General features: G+C 51.9%; 4 protein-coding genes across 4 annotated transcripts; 1 reads left to right on the top strand and 3 right to left on the bottom strand.

Annotated features, from left to right (window-relative positions):
- Positions 1-1,020: 1,020 nt before the first annotated feature.
- AYO20_07818 (hypothetical protein) lies at positions 1,021-2,424 on the bottom strand (the record flags this gene model as incomplete). The annotated part of the gene is made up of 1 exon (XM_022646102.1): positions 1,021-2,424. One exon carries the CDS (start codon positions 2,422-2,424, stop codon positions 1,021-1,023), a length of 1,404 nt encoding a protein of 467 aa, XP_022497896.1.
- Positions 2,425-3,434: 1,010 nt separating this feature from the next.
- On the bottom strand, positions 3,435-5,550 carry AYO20_07817 (hypothetical protein; the record flags this gene model as incomplete). The annotated part of the gene is made up of 4 exons (XM_022646101.1): positions 3,435-4,434; positions 4,492-4,907; positions 4,949-5,254; positions 5,314-5,550. 4 exons carry the CDS (start codon positions 5,548-5,550, stop codon positions 3,435-3,437), a joined length of 1,959 nt encoding a protein of 652 aa, XP_022497895.1.
- Positions 5,551-6,549: 999 nt separating this feature from the next.
- AYO20_07816 (hypothetical protein) lies at positions 6,550-12,305 on the bottom strand (the record flags this gene model as incomplete). The annotated part of the gene is made up of 3 exons (XM_022646100.1): positions 6,550-6,581; positions 6,636-11,959; positions 12,013-12,305. The coding sequence occupies 3 exons, from the start codon at positions 12,303-12,305 to the stop codon at positions 6,550-6,552; spliced, it is 5,649 nt and encodes a 1,882-aa protein (XP_022497894.1).
- A 2,535-nt stretch (positions 12,306-14,840) lies between these two features.
- Positions 14,841-20,199, top strand: AYO20_07815 (hypothetical protein; the record flags this gene model as incomplete). The annotated part of the gene is made up of 2 exons (XM_022646099.1): positions 14,841-18,742; positions 18,798-20,199. 2 exons carry the CDS (start codon positions 14,841-14,843, stop codon positions 20,197-20,199), a joined length of 5,304 nt encoding a protein of 1,767 aa, XP_022497893.1.
- Positions 20,200-20,419: the final 220 nt, after the last annotated feature.

Below are 20,419 nucleotides of genomic sequence, written 5' to 3'. Positions count from 1 at the left end.
TTCAAGTACGAACTCATGGCGGAGCTCGGTCTGCAAGTGGTTGTCCTGCTCAAGTTAGGTGGTCAGGTCTGCTCTGTATGATGGACAGTCTCGCAGGCAAGCTCGTGGGTCAAACGGAGAGAGCTCCAGATCAAGCAACAAAGAACGCGTGATGCACAACAAACTAGAGCTGAGACCTGAAGGGGGAGACAGAGAGACGGGTGGTTCAGTTCAAATATTGCAGTGCCATTCACTCAAATACTCAATGGGCAACGAAGGAAGAGGCGGTGGTGTCCCGATGCTGGCCGAGGATGGCGGCAAGGGGATCTACTGGGGGTAAAAGGTCCCAGCAACTACTTGTTCAGGGTTATTATGGCGCATTGATTCGGCTCTTGATGGAATGGAGAAGTAGCTCGGCCAGTCAATGAAGCTCGAACGAATAACCAGAAGGGAAATCAAGGGCGGAGGGGTATGTGTGTTGTGTGTGTGGGCGGCGAGCTTGGTTCTGCTTGTCCATCTCTGGTGTGTGGGGTTGGGCTTTGGTTCCTTGTTTGCCGATGTCGCAGGAACGAGCATTTCATCTGGACCTGTCCCATGGTGGCCCCAATCTTTCTTGTATGTGTACCGAGTACCTCGTAGGTGTAGGTATGTGTGATGAGTGTGTCCTGTATTTCCTCCTCTTAAGGCCCCCCACCGGAAACAAACCCCAGTTTCCGGCTTCAGTGTCCGGTGGTTGTTCAAGTTTAGGTACTAGGTAAGCAGCCGATGCATCTGCCGTGCTTTACTCAGCAGAGTCTTCAAGGAAAGTGGAACGAACCTGATATTGGAGAAAGGATGGCGCAATGTATTGAAGGAAAGCGGAATTGATCCGTCACGTATCTGGTACCCACGCCTGCCACGGCACCCACCCAGCACCCAAGCACGTGCCAAGGTAAACAAAAAGACTATCTGCTACCGGGCAACTACCAAACCTCTCACTAGACACAGCATTCTTATTCTGTGCACTTGCACCGATGATCCCCTGGCCATTGCTCGGATTTTTCAATCGCCACCTGAAGGCGGCGTAATCACAGCCAGCGCACCACAGACAGGTAGGTTGGTCGAGGCATTAGGGTCCCATGGCGGCGGGTTGACAAAGTTGTGGCTGGACAAATTCGTCTGCGGCCTGAATATCATGCAGTGGGTTGAGCCTCCGAAGTGAAACATACCAATCGACTGGCCCTTGTCAACCCGCTCCCCTACATCGACGGTAAACTCGCAGGAAGACACCTCCGCCATGCCGATAAACACGATGGCCATCAGTCCGATTTGAGGGTTGTCGGCCTGGATGAAGATGATCCCGCGTGCTGCCACGGCCGAGATGTACGGTTGGGAGTTGTTCGGGGCGGCGGCGTCGGGTGATCCTGGATTTTCGAAACCCTGCGAGAGGTTCTCCGAGTAGTACGACCCTGGCACCTGGCGAATGGCCACCACTTTCCCAGATACCGGCGTGTGCCAACAGTGATACGACAGGGCGCTCAGGAATGCCTGATACACCGATCCACCCACAAACTGCTCGGCGTGGGGATGATTGTCTAGCATCTCAGCCAAAGAGTACGGCTGCTCCTTGAGCCAGAAGGTATCGTGCAGCTTGACGTTGGTGGCGAACTGGAGAGGTGTCGACTCGCAAGCATTGACAATGACTCGCGTCGGGTCCGGCTGCTCTGCGGTGGGTTGATTGTCCGGAAAGGCGACGGGCCGGATCCCAGCGTTGAACTTTCGAGTGAAGAATTGATCCCAGGAACCAAACCCGAAGAATGGAAGTGACGGGTTACAGACATACAGCTGCTGGAATGTGTAATCTGTCTTGCCATCATTCCCCTTGGCGGCTAGAATGTTCAAAGCATCAGCAGAAAGCCACCCACTGGTTTCATTGAGACAACTGGTCGACGCCGGACTCTCGAGGAATGAGCCCCAGACGTTCAGGATGTCTCGCCACATGCTGTTGACCTGGCTGTCCAAGAAGAAGAGGTAGCCCGCGAGAGTGCCCATGGGCCAGTCCAGAATCGCATTAATGGGAAACCCAATCAACCCCATGGCCGTTGGCGGGTCCTGAATGTCAAACCACTGTGGTCCTTCTTTGAGAATCATGTCGACGAGTCCAAGCATCGTGTCGAAATCACGAACTTGGGGCTTGCCAGTAGGATCGTCCTTGTAGGCAGGGGGGATCTGGGTGAACATGTCACTGGAGAGTTTGGTGAGGTTGGGGCTGGCCGCGACGAGTTGTTGCAGGGCGACGATGCTGGGGTCCAGCGTGACAGAGGCCTTTTTGTGAAGCTGTCGCTTCTTCTCGAGCTGTTCCAGCTTGGTGGCGAGCCATTGTTTGATATGGGCCCGGTCCTGGGGGAGCCAATGGCCCATGGAGGCCTGAGGAGGCGGGACTCGCCTGAATTCGTGAGAAACCATTGCTGATGCTTGATCGACGTGATATTTTCTGCGTGAAGCTGCTCTATGAACGTGAAATAGAAATCCAAGGGCATTGGACTTGAGAATGTCCACGAGGTGTAGGGACCAAGGGCATTTATAGCAGAGCTTACATACAGTACATACCTCCTCCAAGAAGAAGACCAACATCAGCCGCACCCGCACCCGTTGCTCATCCATAAACGCAAGCCACAATCTCGCAAGGACACGTCTGACGCATAAACGCATAACTGAGTTGAGTTGGCCATTTGGACGAGTTCTCGACCTCGCACCGACACCATCCCTGTAAGAGTTTGCCGACAATCATGAATCTCGCGGCACCAAAGGTGTGTTACACGGCACTTGTGGACAGTGTTGGTTGGTGGCTGGCTGGCTAACCAGCTGGATGTAACTCTCCCTGCGGCGTATTCTACCAGACACTGGACACCAGATATCGCTGGTCCAGGTGTCACTGCCTCCAATGCAGAGCTGAACACCAGCCAGCCCCGTGGACCAATCAATCGCCCAAAGGTTTTCGCGGTCCGGTGCGACGAAAACACCCAAGAAATCCTGTCAGCTGAATGGTTGCTGCTGCAGCTGTTGCTGTTGCTGAATGCCTCGAGGGGAGAGAAGAAGAACCAAACAATAGCAATCACGACGACAATAACAGACGGGTGCTCCGTTACAATGGTGCAAGTGGATGGGCGGGGGCAGAGAGTCTGAGATCTAGATCAGAGCAAAGGTAGAGAAGGAGATGGATTGAATTTGTCATGAAAATGGCGCAATGAGCTATTAGCTACTCACTCGTATGTATATCATGTCCAAATCCCAGGCTCACAGGGTAGGCAGTTGCGGGTGGATAGATGGAATAGATACTTGTGCTTGAAACCATCCATCGCTCGTATATTCTCTAGCACCAACAACAGCGAACAGATTCACCCAAAATACTCATCGAATAGCCAATCCCCCGTCATACTGATCGTTAAAACACCCACCCTATCTTTCGACGAGACTCAAAACCCACCCATTCCTCGTACCCGTTGCACAGCACCAACAACCCCCTTGGCCCACGCAAACTTGCCTGGATCGACACCAATGGCACCCTCGGCCTGCTGTCCAGTTCTCGGATCCTTCCAACATCCAGCATCAGGTCCTTCGTTCTCGACTTTGCCGTAGAGGTGCGTGTTTTGATTCTGTCGGATTCCTTCCATCCACTTTCCCACGACCAGTGGGCTGTCAATCATGACGTTGACTTCCTGGCTGTGATACCAACTCTGCGTGTCCTGGTTACCGTTACCCTGAATTCCAATGTGGCCGTCCACGATCATCAGCTTGATGTGACATGACCGCTGCTTGAATTTGTTGTGGATGGGGTGGGTTTGGTCTTTGGCGACGTAGGCGTAGATGTCCAGGTTATCGCGATGTTCGGATCCCACGTCGCGATACAGTCCGTTTGCGATCATTTCGTTGTGTCCGCCCTGCATCGGTAGCAGTTCTCCCGCATCGTTGTATCCCAGACAATAGTAGTAGGTGACCTTGACCCCTCGTCGGCAAGCTGCAACAATCTCGGGTAGGAGGGCTTCGGCATTCAAGTCTGGGGTCTGGATAAAAACCGACTTTGCCGCATGACGGAGGGCAGACATGAAGGCTGCATTTTGCGGGGTGTACAAGCAGTGCTTGGTGGGCGCTCCCCAGGGCTGTCGGCAGACCATGGCGATCGGGAAAGGATCATGTCGTGGAATCGGAATGAGTGGCGTCATGGTATCAGCTGGTTCAATATCCGCTGCGCTCCCTTTCGTGTCAGGTTGAATCGTCGTGTTCAGCAGGCGGGTGATCGCGTTTATCCGTGTCTCGCCCTCCCGTGGATTCAAACATGCTACAGCGCGTAGCACCTCGGACTTGATGTCAGGGTCATAGTGGGGTTCTTGCGATGTGTGCTGGGGCAAATCCATCTGCGATCCATGCTCGGCAATCTCTCGAAGGCTCTCGTGGCCGTCAGGGATTGGCGTGGGTCTGTGTCAAGGTCAGCGCTACGCAGGCACCTACTGTATCTCAGTGCGTCCAACTTACGCTTGATACACGGGAACCAACTTTCCGCTTTCGTCGAACATGGTCGCATAACTGTCGCTCGTGAAAGTGGGAATCGAACAATCCGCAGCAGGCCGGCTCAACAGCGGTAGCGGTGGCTTGAGAGCATTGTGCCATGAGATGAGCGCAAGATCATAGAATGAATCAACGATTGGTCCTTCGAGTTGCGTCATCATCTCCAGGTTGTCGATATCTTGGATGTTGTTGCTCTGCAATATCGCAATTCGCCGATCCACAACCATGTATTTGGCATGGAATGTCCCAAACATTGGTCGATGGAAATTCATGACTTCGATATCTATGTTTGGCAGCTCATCAGGATGGGGTATTCGGATTTTGCCATTGGGATCTGCAAATTCGCTGGGTGGCACGATGAGGTGGTTTTTTACAAGCTCGTGCTGTCAATGAATGTGTGCCAGCGTGCAGGACTTCAACTCACCTGTTTCGCACTTCCCCGATCGTAGATGATCTTGACGACAACCCGACGATTGGCCAGGACGGCCTTTCTCGAAAGCTCTCTCAGCGCGTTGGTGATCAGCCTGGTAGGTTCTGAATACATCCAAAAGTTGGTCGCCAGGAAGACCTCTTGTTCCGCCCTCGCGATCACGTTGGACATGTGTCGGCAGATATCAGGAACCGTCGCCATGATTGTGAGCGGGCACACTCCATTGCTTCCGAGGAGCGATGGCGAGCACACGCCCACCAAAGGATTCTTTTCCAGTGTACACAGGACATCATGATAGATCTAGCAACAGAGTCAGGGTCGGGCTTTGCGGCATCGTTGCAGTCAAGAGGTCGTCTCACCCTCAGAAACAAATCGCTGGGATTGGATGTACCCCATTGGCCACACTTTCGGGCTTCTTCCAGATCACTTGGTTCTTCCTTTCCGAGGTCCAATTTCCTGGTAACCACCTCGTCGTCGATGTCGACACCAAACAGCTTTTTGGCCGCCGCGTGAGGGGAAATGGACGGATCCCGGGCTAATTGCGAAGTAACCGACTCGCGGTTCTGGCAGAGGTCGTAGATCCCCTTGGGTATCATCGCGACAGCAAGCTGTGCCGTCACTCAAGGGAGAATGGTTGAAGCGCCCCAGAGGTCCAAGGCGCTGAGACTGCCTTTTTAGTTCAGTGCGTCGTGGCGCAATCTGAACAGAGTCGCAACCAAGGGATGTGATGGATTCCTTGTTACAGGTGGCCCTCGAGGGCAGCTCTTGGTGGGTTCGCGAGAAGAGAGAAGGATCAGGGCCAGATCACTGAGGGCCACGCAAGCCAACCCTGAATCCTGAAAGGTACAACCAAGCGTCCCGGCCATTGGCCTGTAAGTTTGGACTCGATCCTTTGTCGTGTGAGCGATGCCCAGCAGTCTTGGCCATTCTGGACCTTGATTGGGGCGTCATTGGCACCATGGGGGCTGAAGGAGGGCACTTGGGGGTTATTTCATGATGACGGCATCCTGCCAAAGCGGGGATTCTAGGGGCCGTTAGGGGCTTTGGGCCAGCCTAAGCCCTTTGGAGCCGCCTGGAGCCGGACTTGAACTCGTAAGGCCTCCCTCCCTAAAAGCTTCAACAAAAAGCTTGGTGAGCTTGTTCAGCTCCTCTATTGCAGTAAGCGAGCAACACCATTCTTCAGCCCCGCTGATCAACCCTCCCTCTTCACTCTGGCCTACTTGATGCGATTCTCGATTGGTTTACAAGGTACGCGATTGGACAGGATTGGGCGTCCGTACTAGGTATTACTACTCCAGACGAGTCCAGAAATTCGTAGAAGACTAACACCCTAAGGCATAAAATGTTGGTATACATGGCAGATTCCTGGAAATCCACCTCCATCTCCGCTGTTTTGATGCCCTTCTGTCCCCCTATCGATTACAAATGCAGCAATTCATCGCTCCCTCAGTGATTATACCTAGCCATGGAGTCCTTTCCTCTCCAACCAAATGTCTACCAATACCACCCATTTTAGTTTACTCATCCTAAACTCCTGCAATCTGCCACTGAAACATGTCGCTAGAGCAGGATAGACGCTAGATTGTACGGATAAATCACAGTTGACCCGAGAGAATGGCTTCCGTTGCTGCGCCAGATGTTAGCTTTCCTTCCCAAGGTTCGAGCAAGGAGCACGACTTACCACTTCCAATATACGCTCGCTTAATGTCCAAATTCACATTAAATCTCCGCTCCAATTCTTGCTTGATACCCTTCTTCGTCACGGTCATGAGGTCAGCCGTCTTGAGTATATCCCTGATTTCATTCAGAATCATGTCATCAGTGGGCAATCCAGTCAAGTCGGCCATATCCATGTCGGCCACAGATTGACCACCTGCCATCACGCCGCCGCCCATCATGTCCGAAGGCGCGAGAGACATCCTGGAATGGCTGTATCCTCTTTCATATGTTGGTGGGTGGATGTCGAGCTGTGAGACAGACCTAGAGGGAGCCATGAGATGTGCGCTGCTTTCATACAAGCCAGGACCACCGCCATAGACGGATGCGGCAGGATGGTACGACTTGGTGCCATAGCTGTAGCCCGAGATCTCGGATCTTTCGTCGTCCCGTTGGGTTTGCGCATCCCAGAGTTCTGCCTGGTACTCTTCCCATTTCTTCTTTGGGATCGAGTCGGGGTCAAACTTGCCCTCGTCAGAGATCAAGATCTGTTTACCCTTTTCACCGTTCACAAGACGCGTGTTACCCCAACTGAAGTCGTCCATGTGCCAGAACGAGTACAGAGGCAGACCCAGAGAGAAGACGGGCATGGCCAGAATGTACACAATCATCCACCCGATCATTTCCCATTTGCGGCGAAGGATGAAGATGATGGCTTGCAAACCATAGATTGCGCCCAATAAGATGAAGGCTGTCAAGGGAATAACGTCGGATGAAGTAGAGAGTAGCACAATCAGGTAGACAATATAAGCCACTGTCACAGGGGCGATAACTGTCGATAACAGATCCAGGAACACCACAAACCGCATGCTGAAACAACAGAAACCGCACAACTGCTGCAGTGGCAGCAGTTCGACGAGGTTGTGGACAGTACTGTTGATCCATCGGCGTCGCTGAGACATGAACACTTTCCAACTGTCGGGTGCGATGGTCCAGGCGTGGGCGTGGAAGATGTACTTGGTCTTGTATTTGGAGTGATGTTTCAAGAGGAGAGTGGTCAAGTATCGATCCTCACCGAGATGCAACAGGTTTTTCATGTGGAGGGTGTCGACTCGGATTTCAGAATAGTCCTGGATGATTTCCTTGCTCACAAAAAGTGGCTTTCCCGTCTCTGCAGCTCGGATTCGATACATGGTGAAACAACCCGGTAGACATGTGACGGAACCAAACAACGACTCGAATGCCTTGGTGAGATTGTGCGAAATGTAGTACTCGTACACCTGCATCATCGTGATGAAAGATGCTTTGGCGTTAGAGAGTGAGGTCTCTCCGCAAACAGCGATCAGCCTTGTGTCGCGCAGGAATGCCGAAACCATGCGAGTAGCCGAGTCGGGAGCCACAACTGTGTCAGCATCAATCTGGAGCATGAATTCGTAGAACGTTGGGTTGACCCCGATGATGTTCCTGATCTGATGATGCATCTCCAGTTCTAGCGGGCTCATGGGCATGTTGTAATGAACTCGGTTCAGGAAGCGCATGATAACCATCTGGGAGTCACGTTTCCCTCTATTTCCAGGTTTGGAGACTTCAGAGGGTTTGCCGACCTTGACAACAACTAAGAAGGGAACAATGTGTCCTTGCACTTCGTACAGACCAGAGTATACCTTGCCCATGTTGTGTTGCTTCATACCTTCCCCTAGAGATTCGAAGCTCAGTGGTTCCGGATCGACTGTTTCTGACACACCCAGAATATCAAGCACAATGCGAGGTGTCGGTCGATCGTTTCCTTGACCGATAATCATTCCGTCGCAGACCACGATGAGGAGTTTGCGTTTGTCATCGTATCGCATCCGTGCTGCTGAGTCGATAGCTCGACGAAGAGACTCTTCGTCTTCCGTATACGCAGGAACCTGGCAGATGACAAACTTGTCGAGGTTTTCGGGTATGTTCTTGCCTCCGAACTGGAGTGCAGCCAAAAATTTGAATCCAATCACGGTACAAAGCAGGATGGAAATAGCTAGGAGGATATACCGGGCGAAGAGACATTGCGCCGAGTTTCTGGTATCCGTGACGCCGACAAAGAACAAATTGTCAAGACAGAGCTGCATCCGACTTCTCAGTGCAGAGTCCATGGAAAGAGCGTTCCAGTATTTCGTGACGTCGTGTCCCGCCCGTTGTGTAAATAGCTCCACTACAAGGTCATCCATAAAGTTGGTGTCAACTCCGGCTGGAACTGTTTGACCCGCAGGAGCCCTAGTGCTGCGCCCACCTTGGTTGTAGGTGGTGAAGTCGTAGACCCTGTCGTTTAATATCGCAATAGAACGTGACTTTTTGGCAAGGCTGCGCACATATTGTGGAGTATATCCAATACTTCCCTTCTTGTAGTTGGCTTTCAACATGATCATCTGCTCGAAAAACCAGTCTGGGCGTGAGTCATTGGTGAAAGAGCGGAAGTCATGGTAACGGCGATTGGGGTCAGTGGTGCTGATGACTGTGGCAGAACCAGAGATGTTTGTTGTCGTATAATCCAACTGAACGGCGGGATCAATTCGGCCGTCTTTTCCTTGGCAAAGAGCCGAGACCTGAACCGGGAACAGTCCCGTTGCGTCCAAACCAGCATACTTCTCAAGCGACGTTTGTGGGATGATACTCGGGTAGTGAGAAGGTGCGAAGGCACCTAGATCGAGGACTACGCCTCGTATAGCCGTATAGGCGCTGTGACCGTTCTTACCGTCGTGTGACGACAGCTCCGCTGCGGAATACACGTCTTGCTTTGGACAGATGAGCTGGGGAAAGACGACAATGAAAAAGGCCACAAAGAGACAGCTGAGCCAGATGAGGATGTTGATGGCGAACTTCTCCCTCCAAGCGATTCTCACATCCCTCCGTTTCATGCCTCCACCCCACTTGATCGCAAAATCTGGGAGGTACCAGGTAAGGAAGTAGACCACCGCCAGCCACCTTTTACGTGACGACGAAACGGGCACGACATCGACTTCTTCCATCTTCTTTCTGTTGCCTTTTTCGGCTAGTTCTTCTTTTGTCTCGAGATTGCGGAACATATCTCCAGAGTTGAAAGCAGAGGCGCCGGCATCAGATTTGGCATCAAGTTCTCGACTGCCGAAGTAACCGCCTCCTTTCGTTTCGTCACCATAGAAGGAGCCGGGGGTTCCTTCGTGTGAGGCAACTAATCGAGCTTTGGAGTCGTTGAAGGGGTTGGCACTTGGCGTATCAGGCCTGGAAATGGCGGGAACCTCGCCGCCAAAGTAGGCGGTGCTCTGTGACCCAGTGAGGGCAATACTTGCCCAGCAGCGTTCGCTGAGAAACACACCGGTATTGCCGATTCTTGCCTCGTTCCCGGGCCACTGTTTGTTGTCCAGAACAAGCTGCGCCTTCTCGCGATCACTTCCGACGACGCCAGTATCGGCGTCAGTCAGACCCAGAAATTCACCGAAAGGGAGGAACACACTGAAATCAGCAGTCCGGAGACGTTGGCTGATTTCGGGTATCCCAAACATCTGGACCTGTTGACGAACACATTTGCTGTCGAATTGATTGGCGATCCGCCTATCATTCGGTTTCAAGCAAAACACGAAATAGTTGTTGACGTTGGGTGCGGTTAGCGATTTCGTAATATTATCCAAAGATGAGAGGAACTGTGCTGCTGCGCCTTGGGTCAATCCTGTCGCAGAAGCCTTTGTTTTTCTGGTCCTGGCCTCTTCCGGAGTATGTGTGGATTCGGCGTCTTCCTGGAGAGCAGGCGAGCGATCTGCTCTGCGACTGCCCATCCGGCGCAGCTGGTCATGCTTCTTCCGGGAGAGACTAGGCATGCGCAACGGCTTTGAGCTGACTTGGGCTTGCACGATAGCCGTCTTCTCTGACGGGTGGCTGACAGTGTTCAAGGCTTCTTGACCGAACAAGCTAGCCACAAAATCACTTTTGGTAGCTCTGACCATGTTCATCAGGTCACCGGACACCACATCACCGTTTTCTTCGACCAAGCGATTGACTGGATAATCAACCTCACCAGCATAGTGACGGACCGTGAAAGATGCAGAAAGATTCGTCGTGGCGAAGTTGCTACCAGGTAAGGTTGTAGTGGCGCGGCTGACCGTGATCGCTTTATTCTTGTTCTCAAATCGCTTTCGGATACTATCCAGAAACTGTGTGTCCGTTCGACCACGACGTGTCTGATCATCGAGGATGGCAAGTAGACCGTTGCCATGCTTGAGCAGACCTCGGACAGCATCAGAGTTATCGAAATAGCTGGTTGCAGGCACGCTGACCTCTTCGCTTTCCAGCATCTCGGCCGTCTTTTCGAAGAAACCGTGAAGACACGTGTTGTAGAGTGACTCATTGGCAGCATTATTCAACAGCTGGTCTAGAACAGAACCAGTAGAGGAATGGTCCGCAAAACCTGGGAAGTCAACAATGGAAACAGTGTTGGCAACAGAGTCTTCTGCGGCACAGATCCTTTGGTTGATGCTTTCGATGATGTATGCAACCAGGAGCGAGTATAATGTCGTTGCGAGTTCGTCAGCGTTCTCGCGAGCGCCCTTTGGATCCAACATGACAGTGACACGCTCTCGGTGGAGTGTCTTTGTCTTGTGCCTCATGCTTTCTTCCAGATCCTGGACGCTCAGTCCCAGAAAGGCCGCGACGAGAGCCAAAGTGTCGGTATTCTTGACCACAGTGACTGTCTCGCCACCTTCATGAGAGTATCCACCACTTTCTTCAGCCGCAGTCAATGTCGCCTGACCGGTGCCAAATTCGAGTTGGCCAATGTGCAGAATGGCAGCAAGGACTTGACAGATTTCGGCGATTTCGGCTCTAGGGAATTCCAGCTTTCGCAAAGCCGTTTTGAAATGTTGGAAACCTTCCGCGTCATTTATGCCCACCTTCATTTGCGTTGGGTGGCCAAGATATCTCCATCGTTTCTGTGCCACGGAGGCAGACCTTGTCAGGCCTGTGCCCGACGTGGTGATATTTGTGTGACCATTGAGGCCGAGATGAGACTTTTCTGCCGCACTTGTTCCAGCCAAAAGATAGTAGAGCACATGGAAGCTTCTTTCGCCAGTGGGTACATGTGAGATTCGACTCCTTTCCAAGCGATGGTCTAACAACTTGCCCCCAATGAGAGTGGGAATCGATGACGATGCGTCATATTGGAGTTCGTAATACAACCCTGCCTTTGATGCTGTTTGGGTAGTGGTGGTTTTGGTTGTAGTCAAGGTGTCGAAGACGAAGGCGGCGAGAGACAACCTGGAGGATAGTGGCGTGGACGAGAAAGAAAGGAAGGAGGAAAGTAGGTGTGACCTGACTGTCGTTTTGCCCGACCCTGATTCTCCGCTGTCGCACAATTAGCAGGATAGCAAAACCATGTTGATATTCAGCAGACATACAAGAACACAATAGCCTGATCTTCTGCTCTATTTCCCAGTCTTGCCCATGCCCTACGGGCAAGATCCTCGGCCTCGCCCATGGCACTTCCTTCCTTTTCACCATTTGGTCCCCTAGTTGATGAGGTATATGTATTGAGACATATCAACGCTTGCGAGGATAATTTCGCCGTTGGGAGAGAGACATGGAATCGGCTTGCCAGGTGGGCCGTCAGATGGGTATCTGATTGTAAATGAGGAGGGAGTGCAGGCAATGATGCCTGCAAGTGAGCAGGAACATTGCCACGAGCAGCCATTCTGATTGAGATGTATTGAACGCGTCACAATATGTCCACAGACGAGCCACGAGTCGGCTCACCGCCGTACTGATCACTCAAGCTCTCAATTCATCGAACGAAGTTTGCGTCTTCGGGCAGTTGTTGAGTTGGAACAGAGAGGGTTTGCGAGTTGGCAGCTGTGATCGTAAAGGGGCAACGAGCGTCAATATGTGCCGGTGTAACCAATATGCAGAACGAGAGAATAATAGCGAGAGTTCGTCAAGTCGTATCAAAGATTGTGAGTGAAAGAACCACATACATGAAATCAATGTGAAGTATGTTGAGATGAGCGAACAGCAAAAGCAACAGAATTGGCTTCGCGCAAGGGGGGGTTTGAGACCAGGACGGTGGTTTCTGGTGGATAAAGATGGGCGGAGTTTGTAATCGTCATTACAAACAAAACACTCAACAGGTCATTTTTACACCCCGGCATGGTAGCGGTTTAGGCTTTTTCAGTGTCTGAGATCTCACCAACCCGGCAGTGAAGCGTACACCGCGCCGCACACGTTTCCCTCTCCAGCAGTGGGTGTTGACCCAGGCTGTACTGTCCAATGATGCTGACAGGTGAGAGTTTCTACTATAAAACTCCGAGCCCCAAGTATAGGGTGTTGATGACGGTCTTGTGAGTTGTTCACCTCGCCTGAAATCTGACCTTATTGTCATGCACACCCTATCTAGCCTTCTAGTTACCTCCAAGGCCACCTTCGAGCTTTCCTCTACGGAGTCTTTCGAGGCCGGGACGGGTCACAGCCATCAGTCGGAGTTGCTGCGCGGCGAGCGGAAAGAGCATTGGAGTCTAGCAGTCATACGGGGAGGAGGTTGGGGGATTGTCCTTTGCGAAGCAAATACATCCCTCGCTATCCAATAATAACAGAGATGGAATGCATTGTCCGTACCAGGTACATGCGCCCAGTATGCGGCCAGCAGAACAGGCATCGCATGCATGCTATTTGGGATCGGCACTGGGTGCTTGGATCTCCGACGTAACGCAACATACGAGGCACTTGATGTTTCTTTGCTTGTACGTATGTACCTGGGTAGTCGTCTACAGACACGCCAATTCGAGGCCAGAAGCATCAGGACAAGAAAAGGGGTCACGGTTATTATATTTCAAAATTTTCTATAGTGGTTCTTTTGCTGTGGGCAGCGCACTCCTTTTCTCTTCCTTCCTCTCCACACAAATTTCCCCATCCTGAGGCAGCACCAGAAGCAAACAGGATGATCCGACAGCTCATCCTTTGCCGCTATTGATAAGCGCATGACCCCATCATCGGAATCGTAATGGTTTGGAGGCTGACCACGGACACACACACATGCAGCCCGGTCGCCGGTAAGACCAACTGAGACAAATGCGAGTGGACATGCAGCATGCATTCTGCAGGTGGGCGAGACGGTGCAGAAGCGTGCCACATGCTGACCGAATCGCCATCACGTGACCGCGCCGTCGCTTGGGCCCTGCGCTGGTTTGAGGCAAAATAATTCCGTGTGCAACCCGACCACCAAACATTGGGCAACGAGTGGGAACAAACTGAAACTAGGACAAGCGAAAATGGATTTTTTCTGCTCTTCCATCGAAACACTTCACTTGGTACGAGTATTCGTACGAGTCCTAAATCCATGACCGTGTCTCATCACCAAATTTGATATGGGACACCATGGGTCATCAACACCTTGCTGGGAGACTCATTATTGCGTCGTACGTAAAGTGGTTTAATTCTTGACGCGAGCTTGACAGGCGGCTTTGTTGACTTTTCCGCGTCCGTTGCCATGGAGCACATTGACCGTTGGTGTGATTGGCCTGGACAAGATTGACAGGCTGTTTAACCTCCCGGGCTCCCCTGCAGCAACCCGAGTGGCTTAGGCCTAGAGCAGTATAACGCCCAGCAAATGTCCGGGGCTCAAGTACGCGGAAATGGGTGCTCAGACCCAGGTGGCGCCACAGATTGGCTGCTATTCTTGACCCGGCGTGACCGTGGCTGCGGATCGAGGAGGAGCTGGACATGGGTCAATATTCTGTCGTCAGGCTGTGGTATGGGTAACGATCAATACACAGTCCCCTAACCTGGAAAAACAACGTTTGGATACACTCCGCCATGTTCGGGGCCCATATTGTGGCCTTGTCGACAACCTCCTGCTCCCGCTCCCCTTCGCTCATCCTCTGCACCTTCGTTAACGACCTACAAACATTACTCTCGTTTTACATTGTACAATCTATTTGCAGCAGATCTAGCCAGCATTTGCCAGTCCATCGCTTTGGGATCTTTTTACCCTCCCCTTTTTACGTTCTGAAATGCTGCGTTGACGATTTTGACACGACTCGCTCCTATTCCATCCCTTCCCTGAACCGCCCACGATCTCAGCCTGGTTCAACCGCCTTGACTGACGCTACAAATTTGCAAGAGGAGGCCTTGAATATATTTTGCAGTATCATTCTGCATCTTAATCAATACTGCGAGTGGTTGACAGAGGCCCGGTCGACCCCTTTGCTCGACAGGGGCCCAATTTCGCCTCAACATGGCGAACCGGTACTCGACGTACTCGAACAACTCTTCGCAGGTCGGTGCTGCCCGAACAGCGGCTCAACAGCCTACCCAAGTTTCGACTACTACTCTTCTCAACTCCCTACACACGATCTATGCCTCCGGCCAAACTTACCAACTCGACTCGAGCACGAGCATTTCGGTCAACACATGGCTCAGTGTGATCAATCCTGATGCCCAAGGACGGGTAGGAGGTACTGTCGATGCAGATATCGCTTTCAGAGCTTGGGAACATGCCAGACGAAGAGCCGAAGATGGATGTATCATTCTGGGATCCCTGCATCCCTCGACACCCTCGCTCTTGCAAGCATTTCTGCAGGTCATTCCCCTACCCACTCCAGAGATTGCATACACTGCTCTCTCGGCCTTGCGTCCATTCCTCTCTTGTGTCACGCCTCTCAACCCGACCACGTATAGACATTCCTCTCTTGCTGCCAAATATACCGTCACTCTTGCCGGAACGGTGACTGGCTTCACGCTCGCCTTGTCTGGCTCGGGCATTGATGTGGAAAGGGGCCTACTGAAGATCCCATCCGAGCCCGGTCATCGTGCTTTTGACGTCTTCTACTACCTTCTGACATCGGCATCCACTCCAGCTGAGCGCGAGTTCCTAGGGTTACAACATCCATCCAAATACACCCTGTTAAACAGGTCTGGTTCCTACGATCCGCCTAAATACCTTCCAACAGCCGATGACGCCGCTGCCGCCGAAGACTTCCGTTCAGCTTTGAAATCGATTGGCATTAAAGGCTCGTCCTTCCGAGGACTGCTGTCATGTCTTGCTGGGTTGCTGAAACTGGGCGAGACAACCGGATTCCTGGTTGATGCCGACGTCCTCGAAGATATATGCGAAGATGTTGGCGGTTTGATTGGGCTGGAGCCCGAAGTGCTTGTTAAGAAGTGCTCCACGGATGATCGTGAAGTATTGATTGCGGGCATGTACGAGGCTCTAGTGGACTGGGTACTTGGCAAGGCCAACGATGCCATCGCTGCCGAGTTACGCTCCGGCGCCCTGACTCCTGATTCGAGTACCCAAGCAGGCGATGAAGTCAGCCTCACAGTTATCGAAATCCCTGGCGAGCCACTCGGAAAGGCCGTGGCTCTACGAAATGTCTTTGATGACACCCAAGGTATAAACGCCGAAATGAAGGACGATGGGGTCGAGGTTGTTTCTGCTGGTCACTCTGTTCTCAAGGAAATGAACTCTGCAATTGCGGAGGTCGAAGCTGACCTGGGTATCAAAGGAGGACCGCTTAGTCGGGAGAGAGAGCACGACCGGGATCGACGAGAAGGCATCCTCGAGAAAATCGGTGCTGAGGCGGAGGCTGGAGGATTTCTTCGCACGCTGCTCTACCCAGTAGATGGTGAAGGTCTGAATTTTGGCCGGAAAGGCCGTTTTGATCTGGGAGCTACTCTCGCCAGCAGTCGAGCATGGTATCAGCTCTCTATCCACCCTACTGACGATACGCCGAGTTCTTTGGCTGATCTGACCTCGACCACTTCCGCGTGGTCTGCGGGAGCGGTATCAAGACAATTACGAGCATGGAGACTTCCAGAATGGGCAAACCACCGCAATCGGCGGCTCGACTTTACCGCTGATTTCGATGTTGAAGAGTTCGTGACAAGGTACTCCCGACTCGGCTGCAAAGACGGCAAAGATGGGGTAGAAAGCTTCTTGCTAGAGAGAGGCTGGACAAATGGAGAAGTCATCATCGGGCGCGAACGGATCTGGATGCGTGAAAGTGCCTGGTGGGAGGCTGAGTCGATGCTCGACATGAAACCTATCGAAGGTGGCTTCTCTGATGACCCTACCTTCGGCCAGCCGCTCAACCCCTTTGCAACAAATTACTCTGCCAATACTCCTCACAACGGCAGTGGCTTCTTCCCGCCGATGGGCGATAATATGAGCATTCAAGATAGTCGGGAGAATTTGCTTGCGCAGGCTGCAACAGAGCGAGCCAAATCAGTTGCGCCGACAATGGCACGCACGATGCACACAGTTGGCGGCGACTACGGCCTTGGGCCAAAAGGCGATGATCACAAGGACGCAGTCTATGATCCAGACCTCGGGCAATATGTCGGTGGCATGGATCCAGAGCTCGCTGATCCTCGGAACGTGGAGTCCAAAAAGACGTCCGCTGGAAGACAGGCTTGGGTATCCCTCGTCTGGGCGCTAACATGGTGGATACCCTCCATCGCCCTGCGATATATCGGTCGCATGAAGCGTCCTGATGTGCGCATGGCCTGGCGAGAGAAAGTGGTGTTGGTGTTCCTTATTTTCCTGCTGAACGGCCTCATCGTCTTCTACATTATCGAGTTTGGAAGGCTTCTCTGCCCCAACTTTGACAAGGCCTGGAATGCAAAAGAGGTCGGTTTCCATACAGGCACGAATGACTTTTATGTCAGCATTCGGGGCAAAGTTTACGATATCACGAAGTTTTATCCAATCCAACACAGCGACACAGCTATCAAAACCAACGCGCAGAATATGCTTCCATTGGCGGGCATGAACCTGGATGCATATTTTCCACCACCACTGAGTCGAGCTTGTCCGGGTCTGAATGTCGATGAGAGTGTCCAACTGCAACACAATGACACCAACGCCGTTCTGTACCCGAACGCTGTCCACACCTCCGGTCATCGTTATCAGCCAGATCAACAATCAGCATTGTATAGCTGGGATTGGTACAGTGACACTTTCCTTCCCAAAATCAAGGACTATTTCAAAGGAGACCTGGTCGTTACAAAGGGCAGTATCAAGAAACAAGCTGAGACCGACCAGAGGCAGTGGGTAGTCATCCACCAGAACATATACGATCTCACCGACTATTTCTACACCTTGAATGTCATGAACGACTTTGTCACATACAAGTTTTTCCCGGAGGAGGTGACAGACCTGATCAGCGGCAACCCGGGCGAGGATATTACGAGCCAATGGGGAACGGATGCCGCCTTCGCAAACAGTCTGAATTGTATGAACAATGCGTTCTATGTTGGCAAGGTTGACTTCCGCGATACCCCAAAGTGCCAAGTCAACAACTACCTGCTTCTGGCTTTTACCCTGATCTTGTGTGCTGTCATTTTGATCAAATTTTTGGCAGCGCTCCAACTTGGGTCGAAGCGCCGACCAGCTGCGCAGGATAAGTTTGTCATATGTCAAGTCCCTGCCTATACTGAGGGTGAAGATCACCTGAGAAAATCCCTCGATTCTCTTACTGCCCTTCAGTATGACAATAAGAGAAAGCTGATCTGTGTTATTTGCGATGGGATGATCGTGGGTGGTGGCAACGACAGGCCTACGCCCAAGATTGTGCTGGATGTTCTTGGAGTTGATCCGAAGATCGATCCACCTGCTTTACCTTTCCGCTCTGTCGGCAATGGTAATGAACAACTCAACTACGGCAAAGTATACTCAGGGCTTTACGAATATGAGGGCAACGTTGTTCCATATATCGTCATCGTCAAGGTCGGCAAGGAATCGGAGCAAACAAAGTCCAAGCCTGGAAACCGTGGAAAACGAGACTCACAGATCTTATTGATGCAATTCCTGAATCGTGTCCACCACAGGTCACCCATGTCTCCTCTGGAGTTGGAAATTTTCCATCAGATCAACAACGTCATCGGTGTCGACCCTGAGCTGTACGAGTATCTTCTCATGGTTGATGCAGATACTATGGTCAAGGAAGATTCACTTAATCGCCTGGTTGCCGCATGTGCCAACGATGCTAAAATTGCAGGCATCTGTGGTGAGACAAGCCTGGAGAACGAAGAACGGAGCTTGTGGACTATGATCCAAGTCTACGAATACTATATCTCACATCATCTTGCCAAAGCTTTCGAGTCTTTGTTCGGCAGCGTCACTTGTTTACCTGGATGGTATGTTGTTCTGCCTTTTTCACCTTTGCTCGCCATCGCTAACCTCTGTTTGCAGTTTCTGCATGTATCGCCTTCGAACCGCTGACAAGGGACGGCCTCTCATCATCTCGGACAAAGTCATCCAGGAGTATGCAGACTGCGATGTTGATACTCTCCACAAAAAGAACTTGTTGTCCTTGGGCGAGGATCGATATCTTACGACGTTGATGACCAAGCATTTCCCGTCCATGTCCTACAAGTTTGTCCCGGACGCTTACGCCCTCACTGCCGCACCAGAATCTTGGTCCGTCTTATTGTCGCAGAGAAGACGGTGGATCAACTCGACCATTCACAACCTTGCCGAACTCGTCTTCTTGAAAGATCTTTGTGGTTTCTGCTGCTTCTCGATGAGATTTGTCGTCTTCATTGATTTGTTCGGCACATTGATCCTTCCTGCAACCTGCACCTATCTCGGATACTTGATTTACCGAGTCGCATCGCATACCGGCCAATTTCCTCTGATCTCAATTGTGATCATTGCTGCTGTGTATGGTTTACAAGCAATCATCTTCATCATCAAACGACAATGGCAACACGTGGGATGGATGCTCATCTACATATGCGCGTATCCTATTTACAGCTTCGTCCTACCAATCTACTCGTTCTGGAATCAAGACAACTTTTCATGGGGTAATACGAGAATCGTGATTGGAGAGAAGGGTGACAAGAAGGTCGTTGCTATTCAGGATGAAGGCTTCGATCCCCGGTCGATTCCTCTTCAAAGGTGGGACGACTATGCCGCTGCCAACAACCTGCCAGGTCGTCGTGGAAACTCTGGCACTTACCCGGAGAAGGGTTTTGAGTATGGCTACCACGATGACGCCGCAATGATGGAGATGGACGACATGCAGTCAAGCTACTCGTCTGTCAAACCAGCTAGCACGATCCTGGCAGGCTTCCCCCAGCAATCAGGGCCGTATATGGCACCGCCTCGATCGTCGACACCGTTCACGGCAATGCACAATAACCGCACCAGCACCATGACTGGCCTTACACAGTTCAAGGACCAACCCCTCAGCTTGCATGGACGGAACATGAGCATGATGAGTTTAGGCAGCCAGATGCGGTTGAAATCTCCTTCCCCTGTGCCATACCAGGATAACCCGCGGAGCCGCAGCCCGTACCTCCAGGGTGGCATGCAACACTCGGTCAGCAAACCCAGTCTGTTGGGCGTGGGTATGACAGGCAGCCGGCCAGCATCAACGGTGATGGATTTCCGCACCGTTCCTTCGGCGGGACCCAGTGACCACGACATTGTCGAGGCGATTCGCGCGGTGCTGGCTGAGGTAGATCTCGACAAAGTCACCAAGAAGCAAGTCAGGGCGCTGGTGGAGCAGAGGCTACAGTGCGAGGTACCCGCCGGAGAGAGGCGCACCTTCCTTGACAAAGCGATTGATGGAGAATTGGCCAATATGTAATTTGAGCGGATACCTATCAACACACGGATTGATTATATTGGGTCATTGGCGTCTATCAATTTTGGTGAGGCGAGGATTCCATAGAAGAATTTGGCCATCAACGACATCGCCCTAGATCGAAGCTAGGGCAAGGAACAAAACAATTGGATACAACGGGTCTTTTGTGCTATGTGCATTTCTTGTATCTTGGGATGAGATGATGACGATACTGGCAAAAACT

Source organism: Fonsecaea nubica (assembly GCF_001646965.1).
Source record: "Fonsecaea nubica strain CBS 269.64 chromosome Unknown Scaff57, whole genome shotgun sequence".
In the NCBI taxonomy this organism is placed as follows: Eukaryota; Fungi; Ascomycota; class Eurotiomycetes; order Chaetothyriales; family Herpotrichiellaceae; genus Fonsecaea; species Fonsecaea nubica.
Note: the sequence above shows the minus strand (reverse complement) of the source record. Positions and strands in the feature narration are given on the sequence as shown.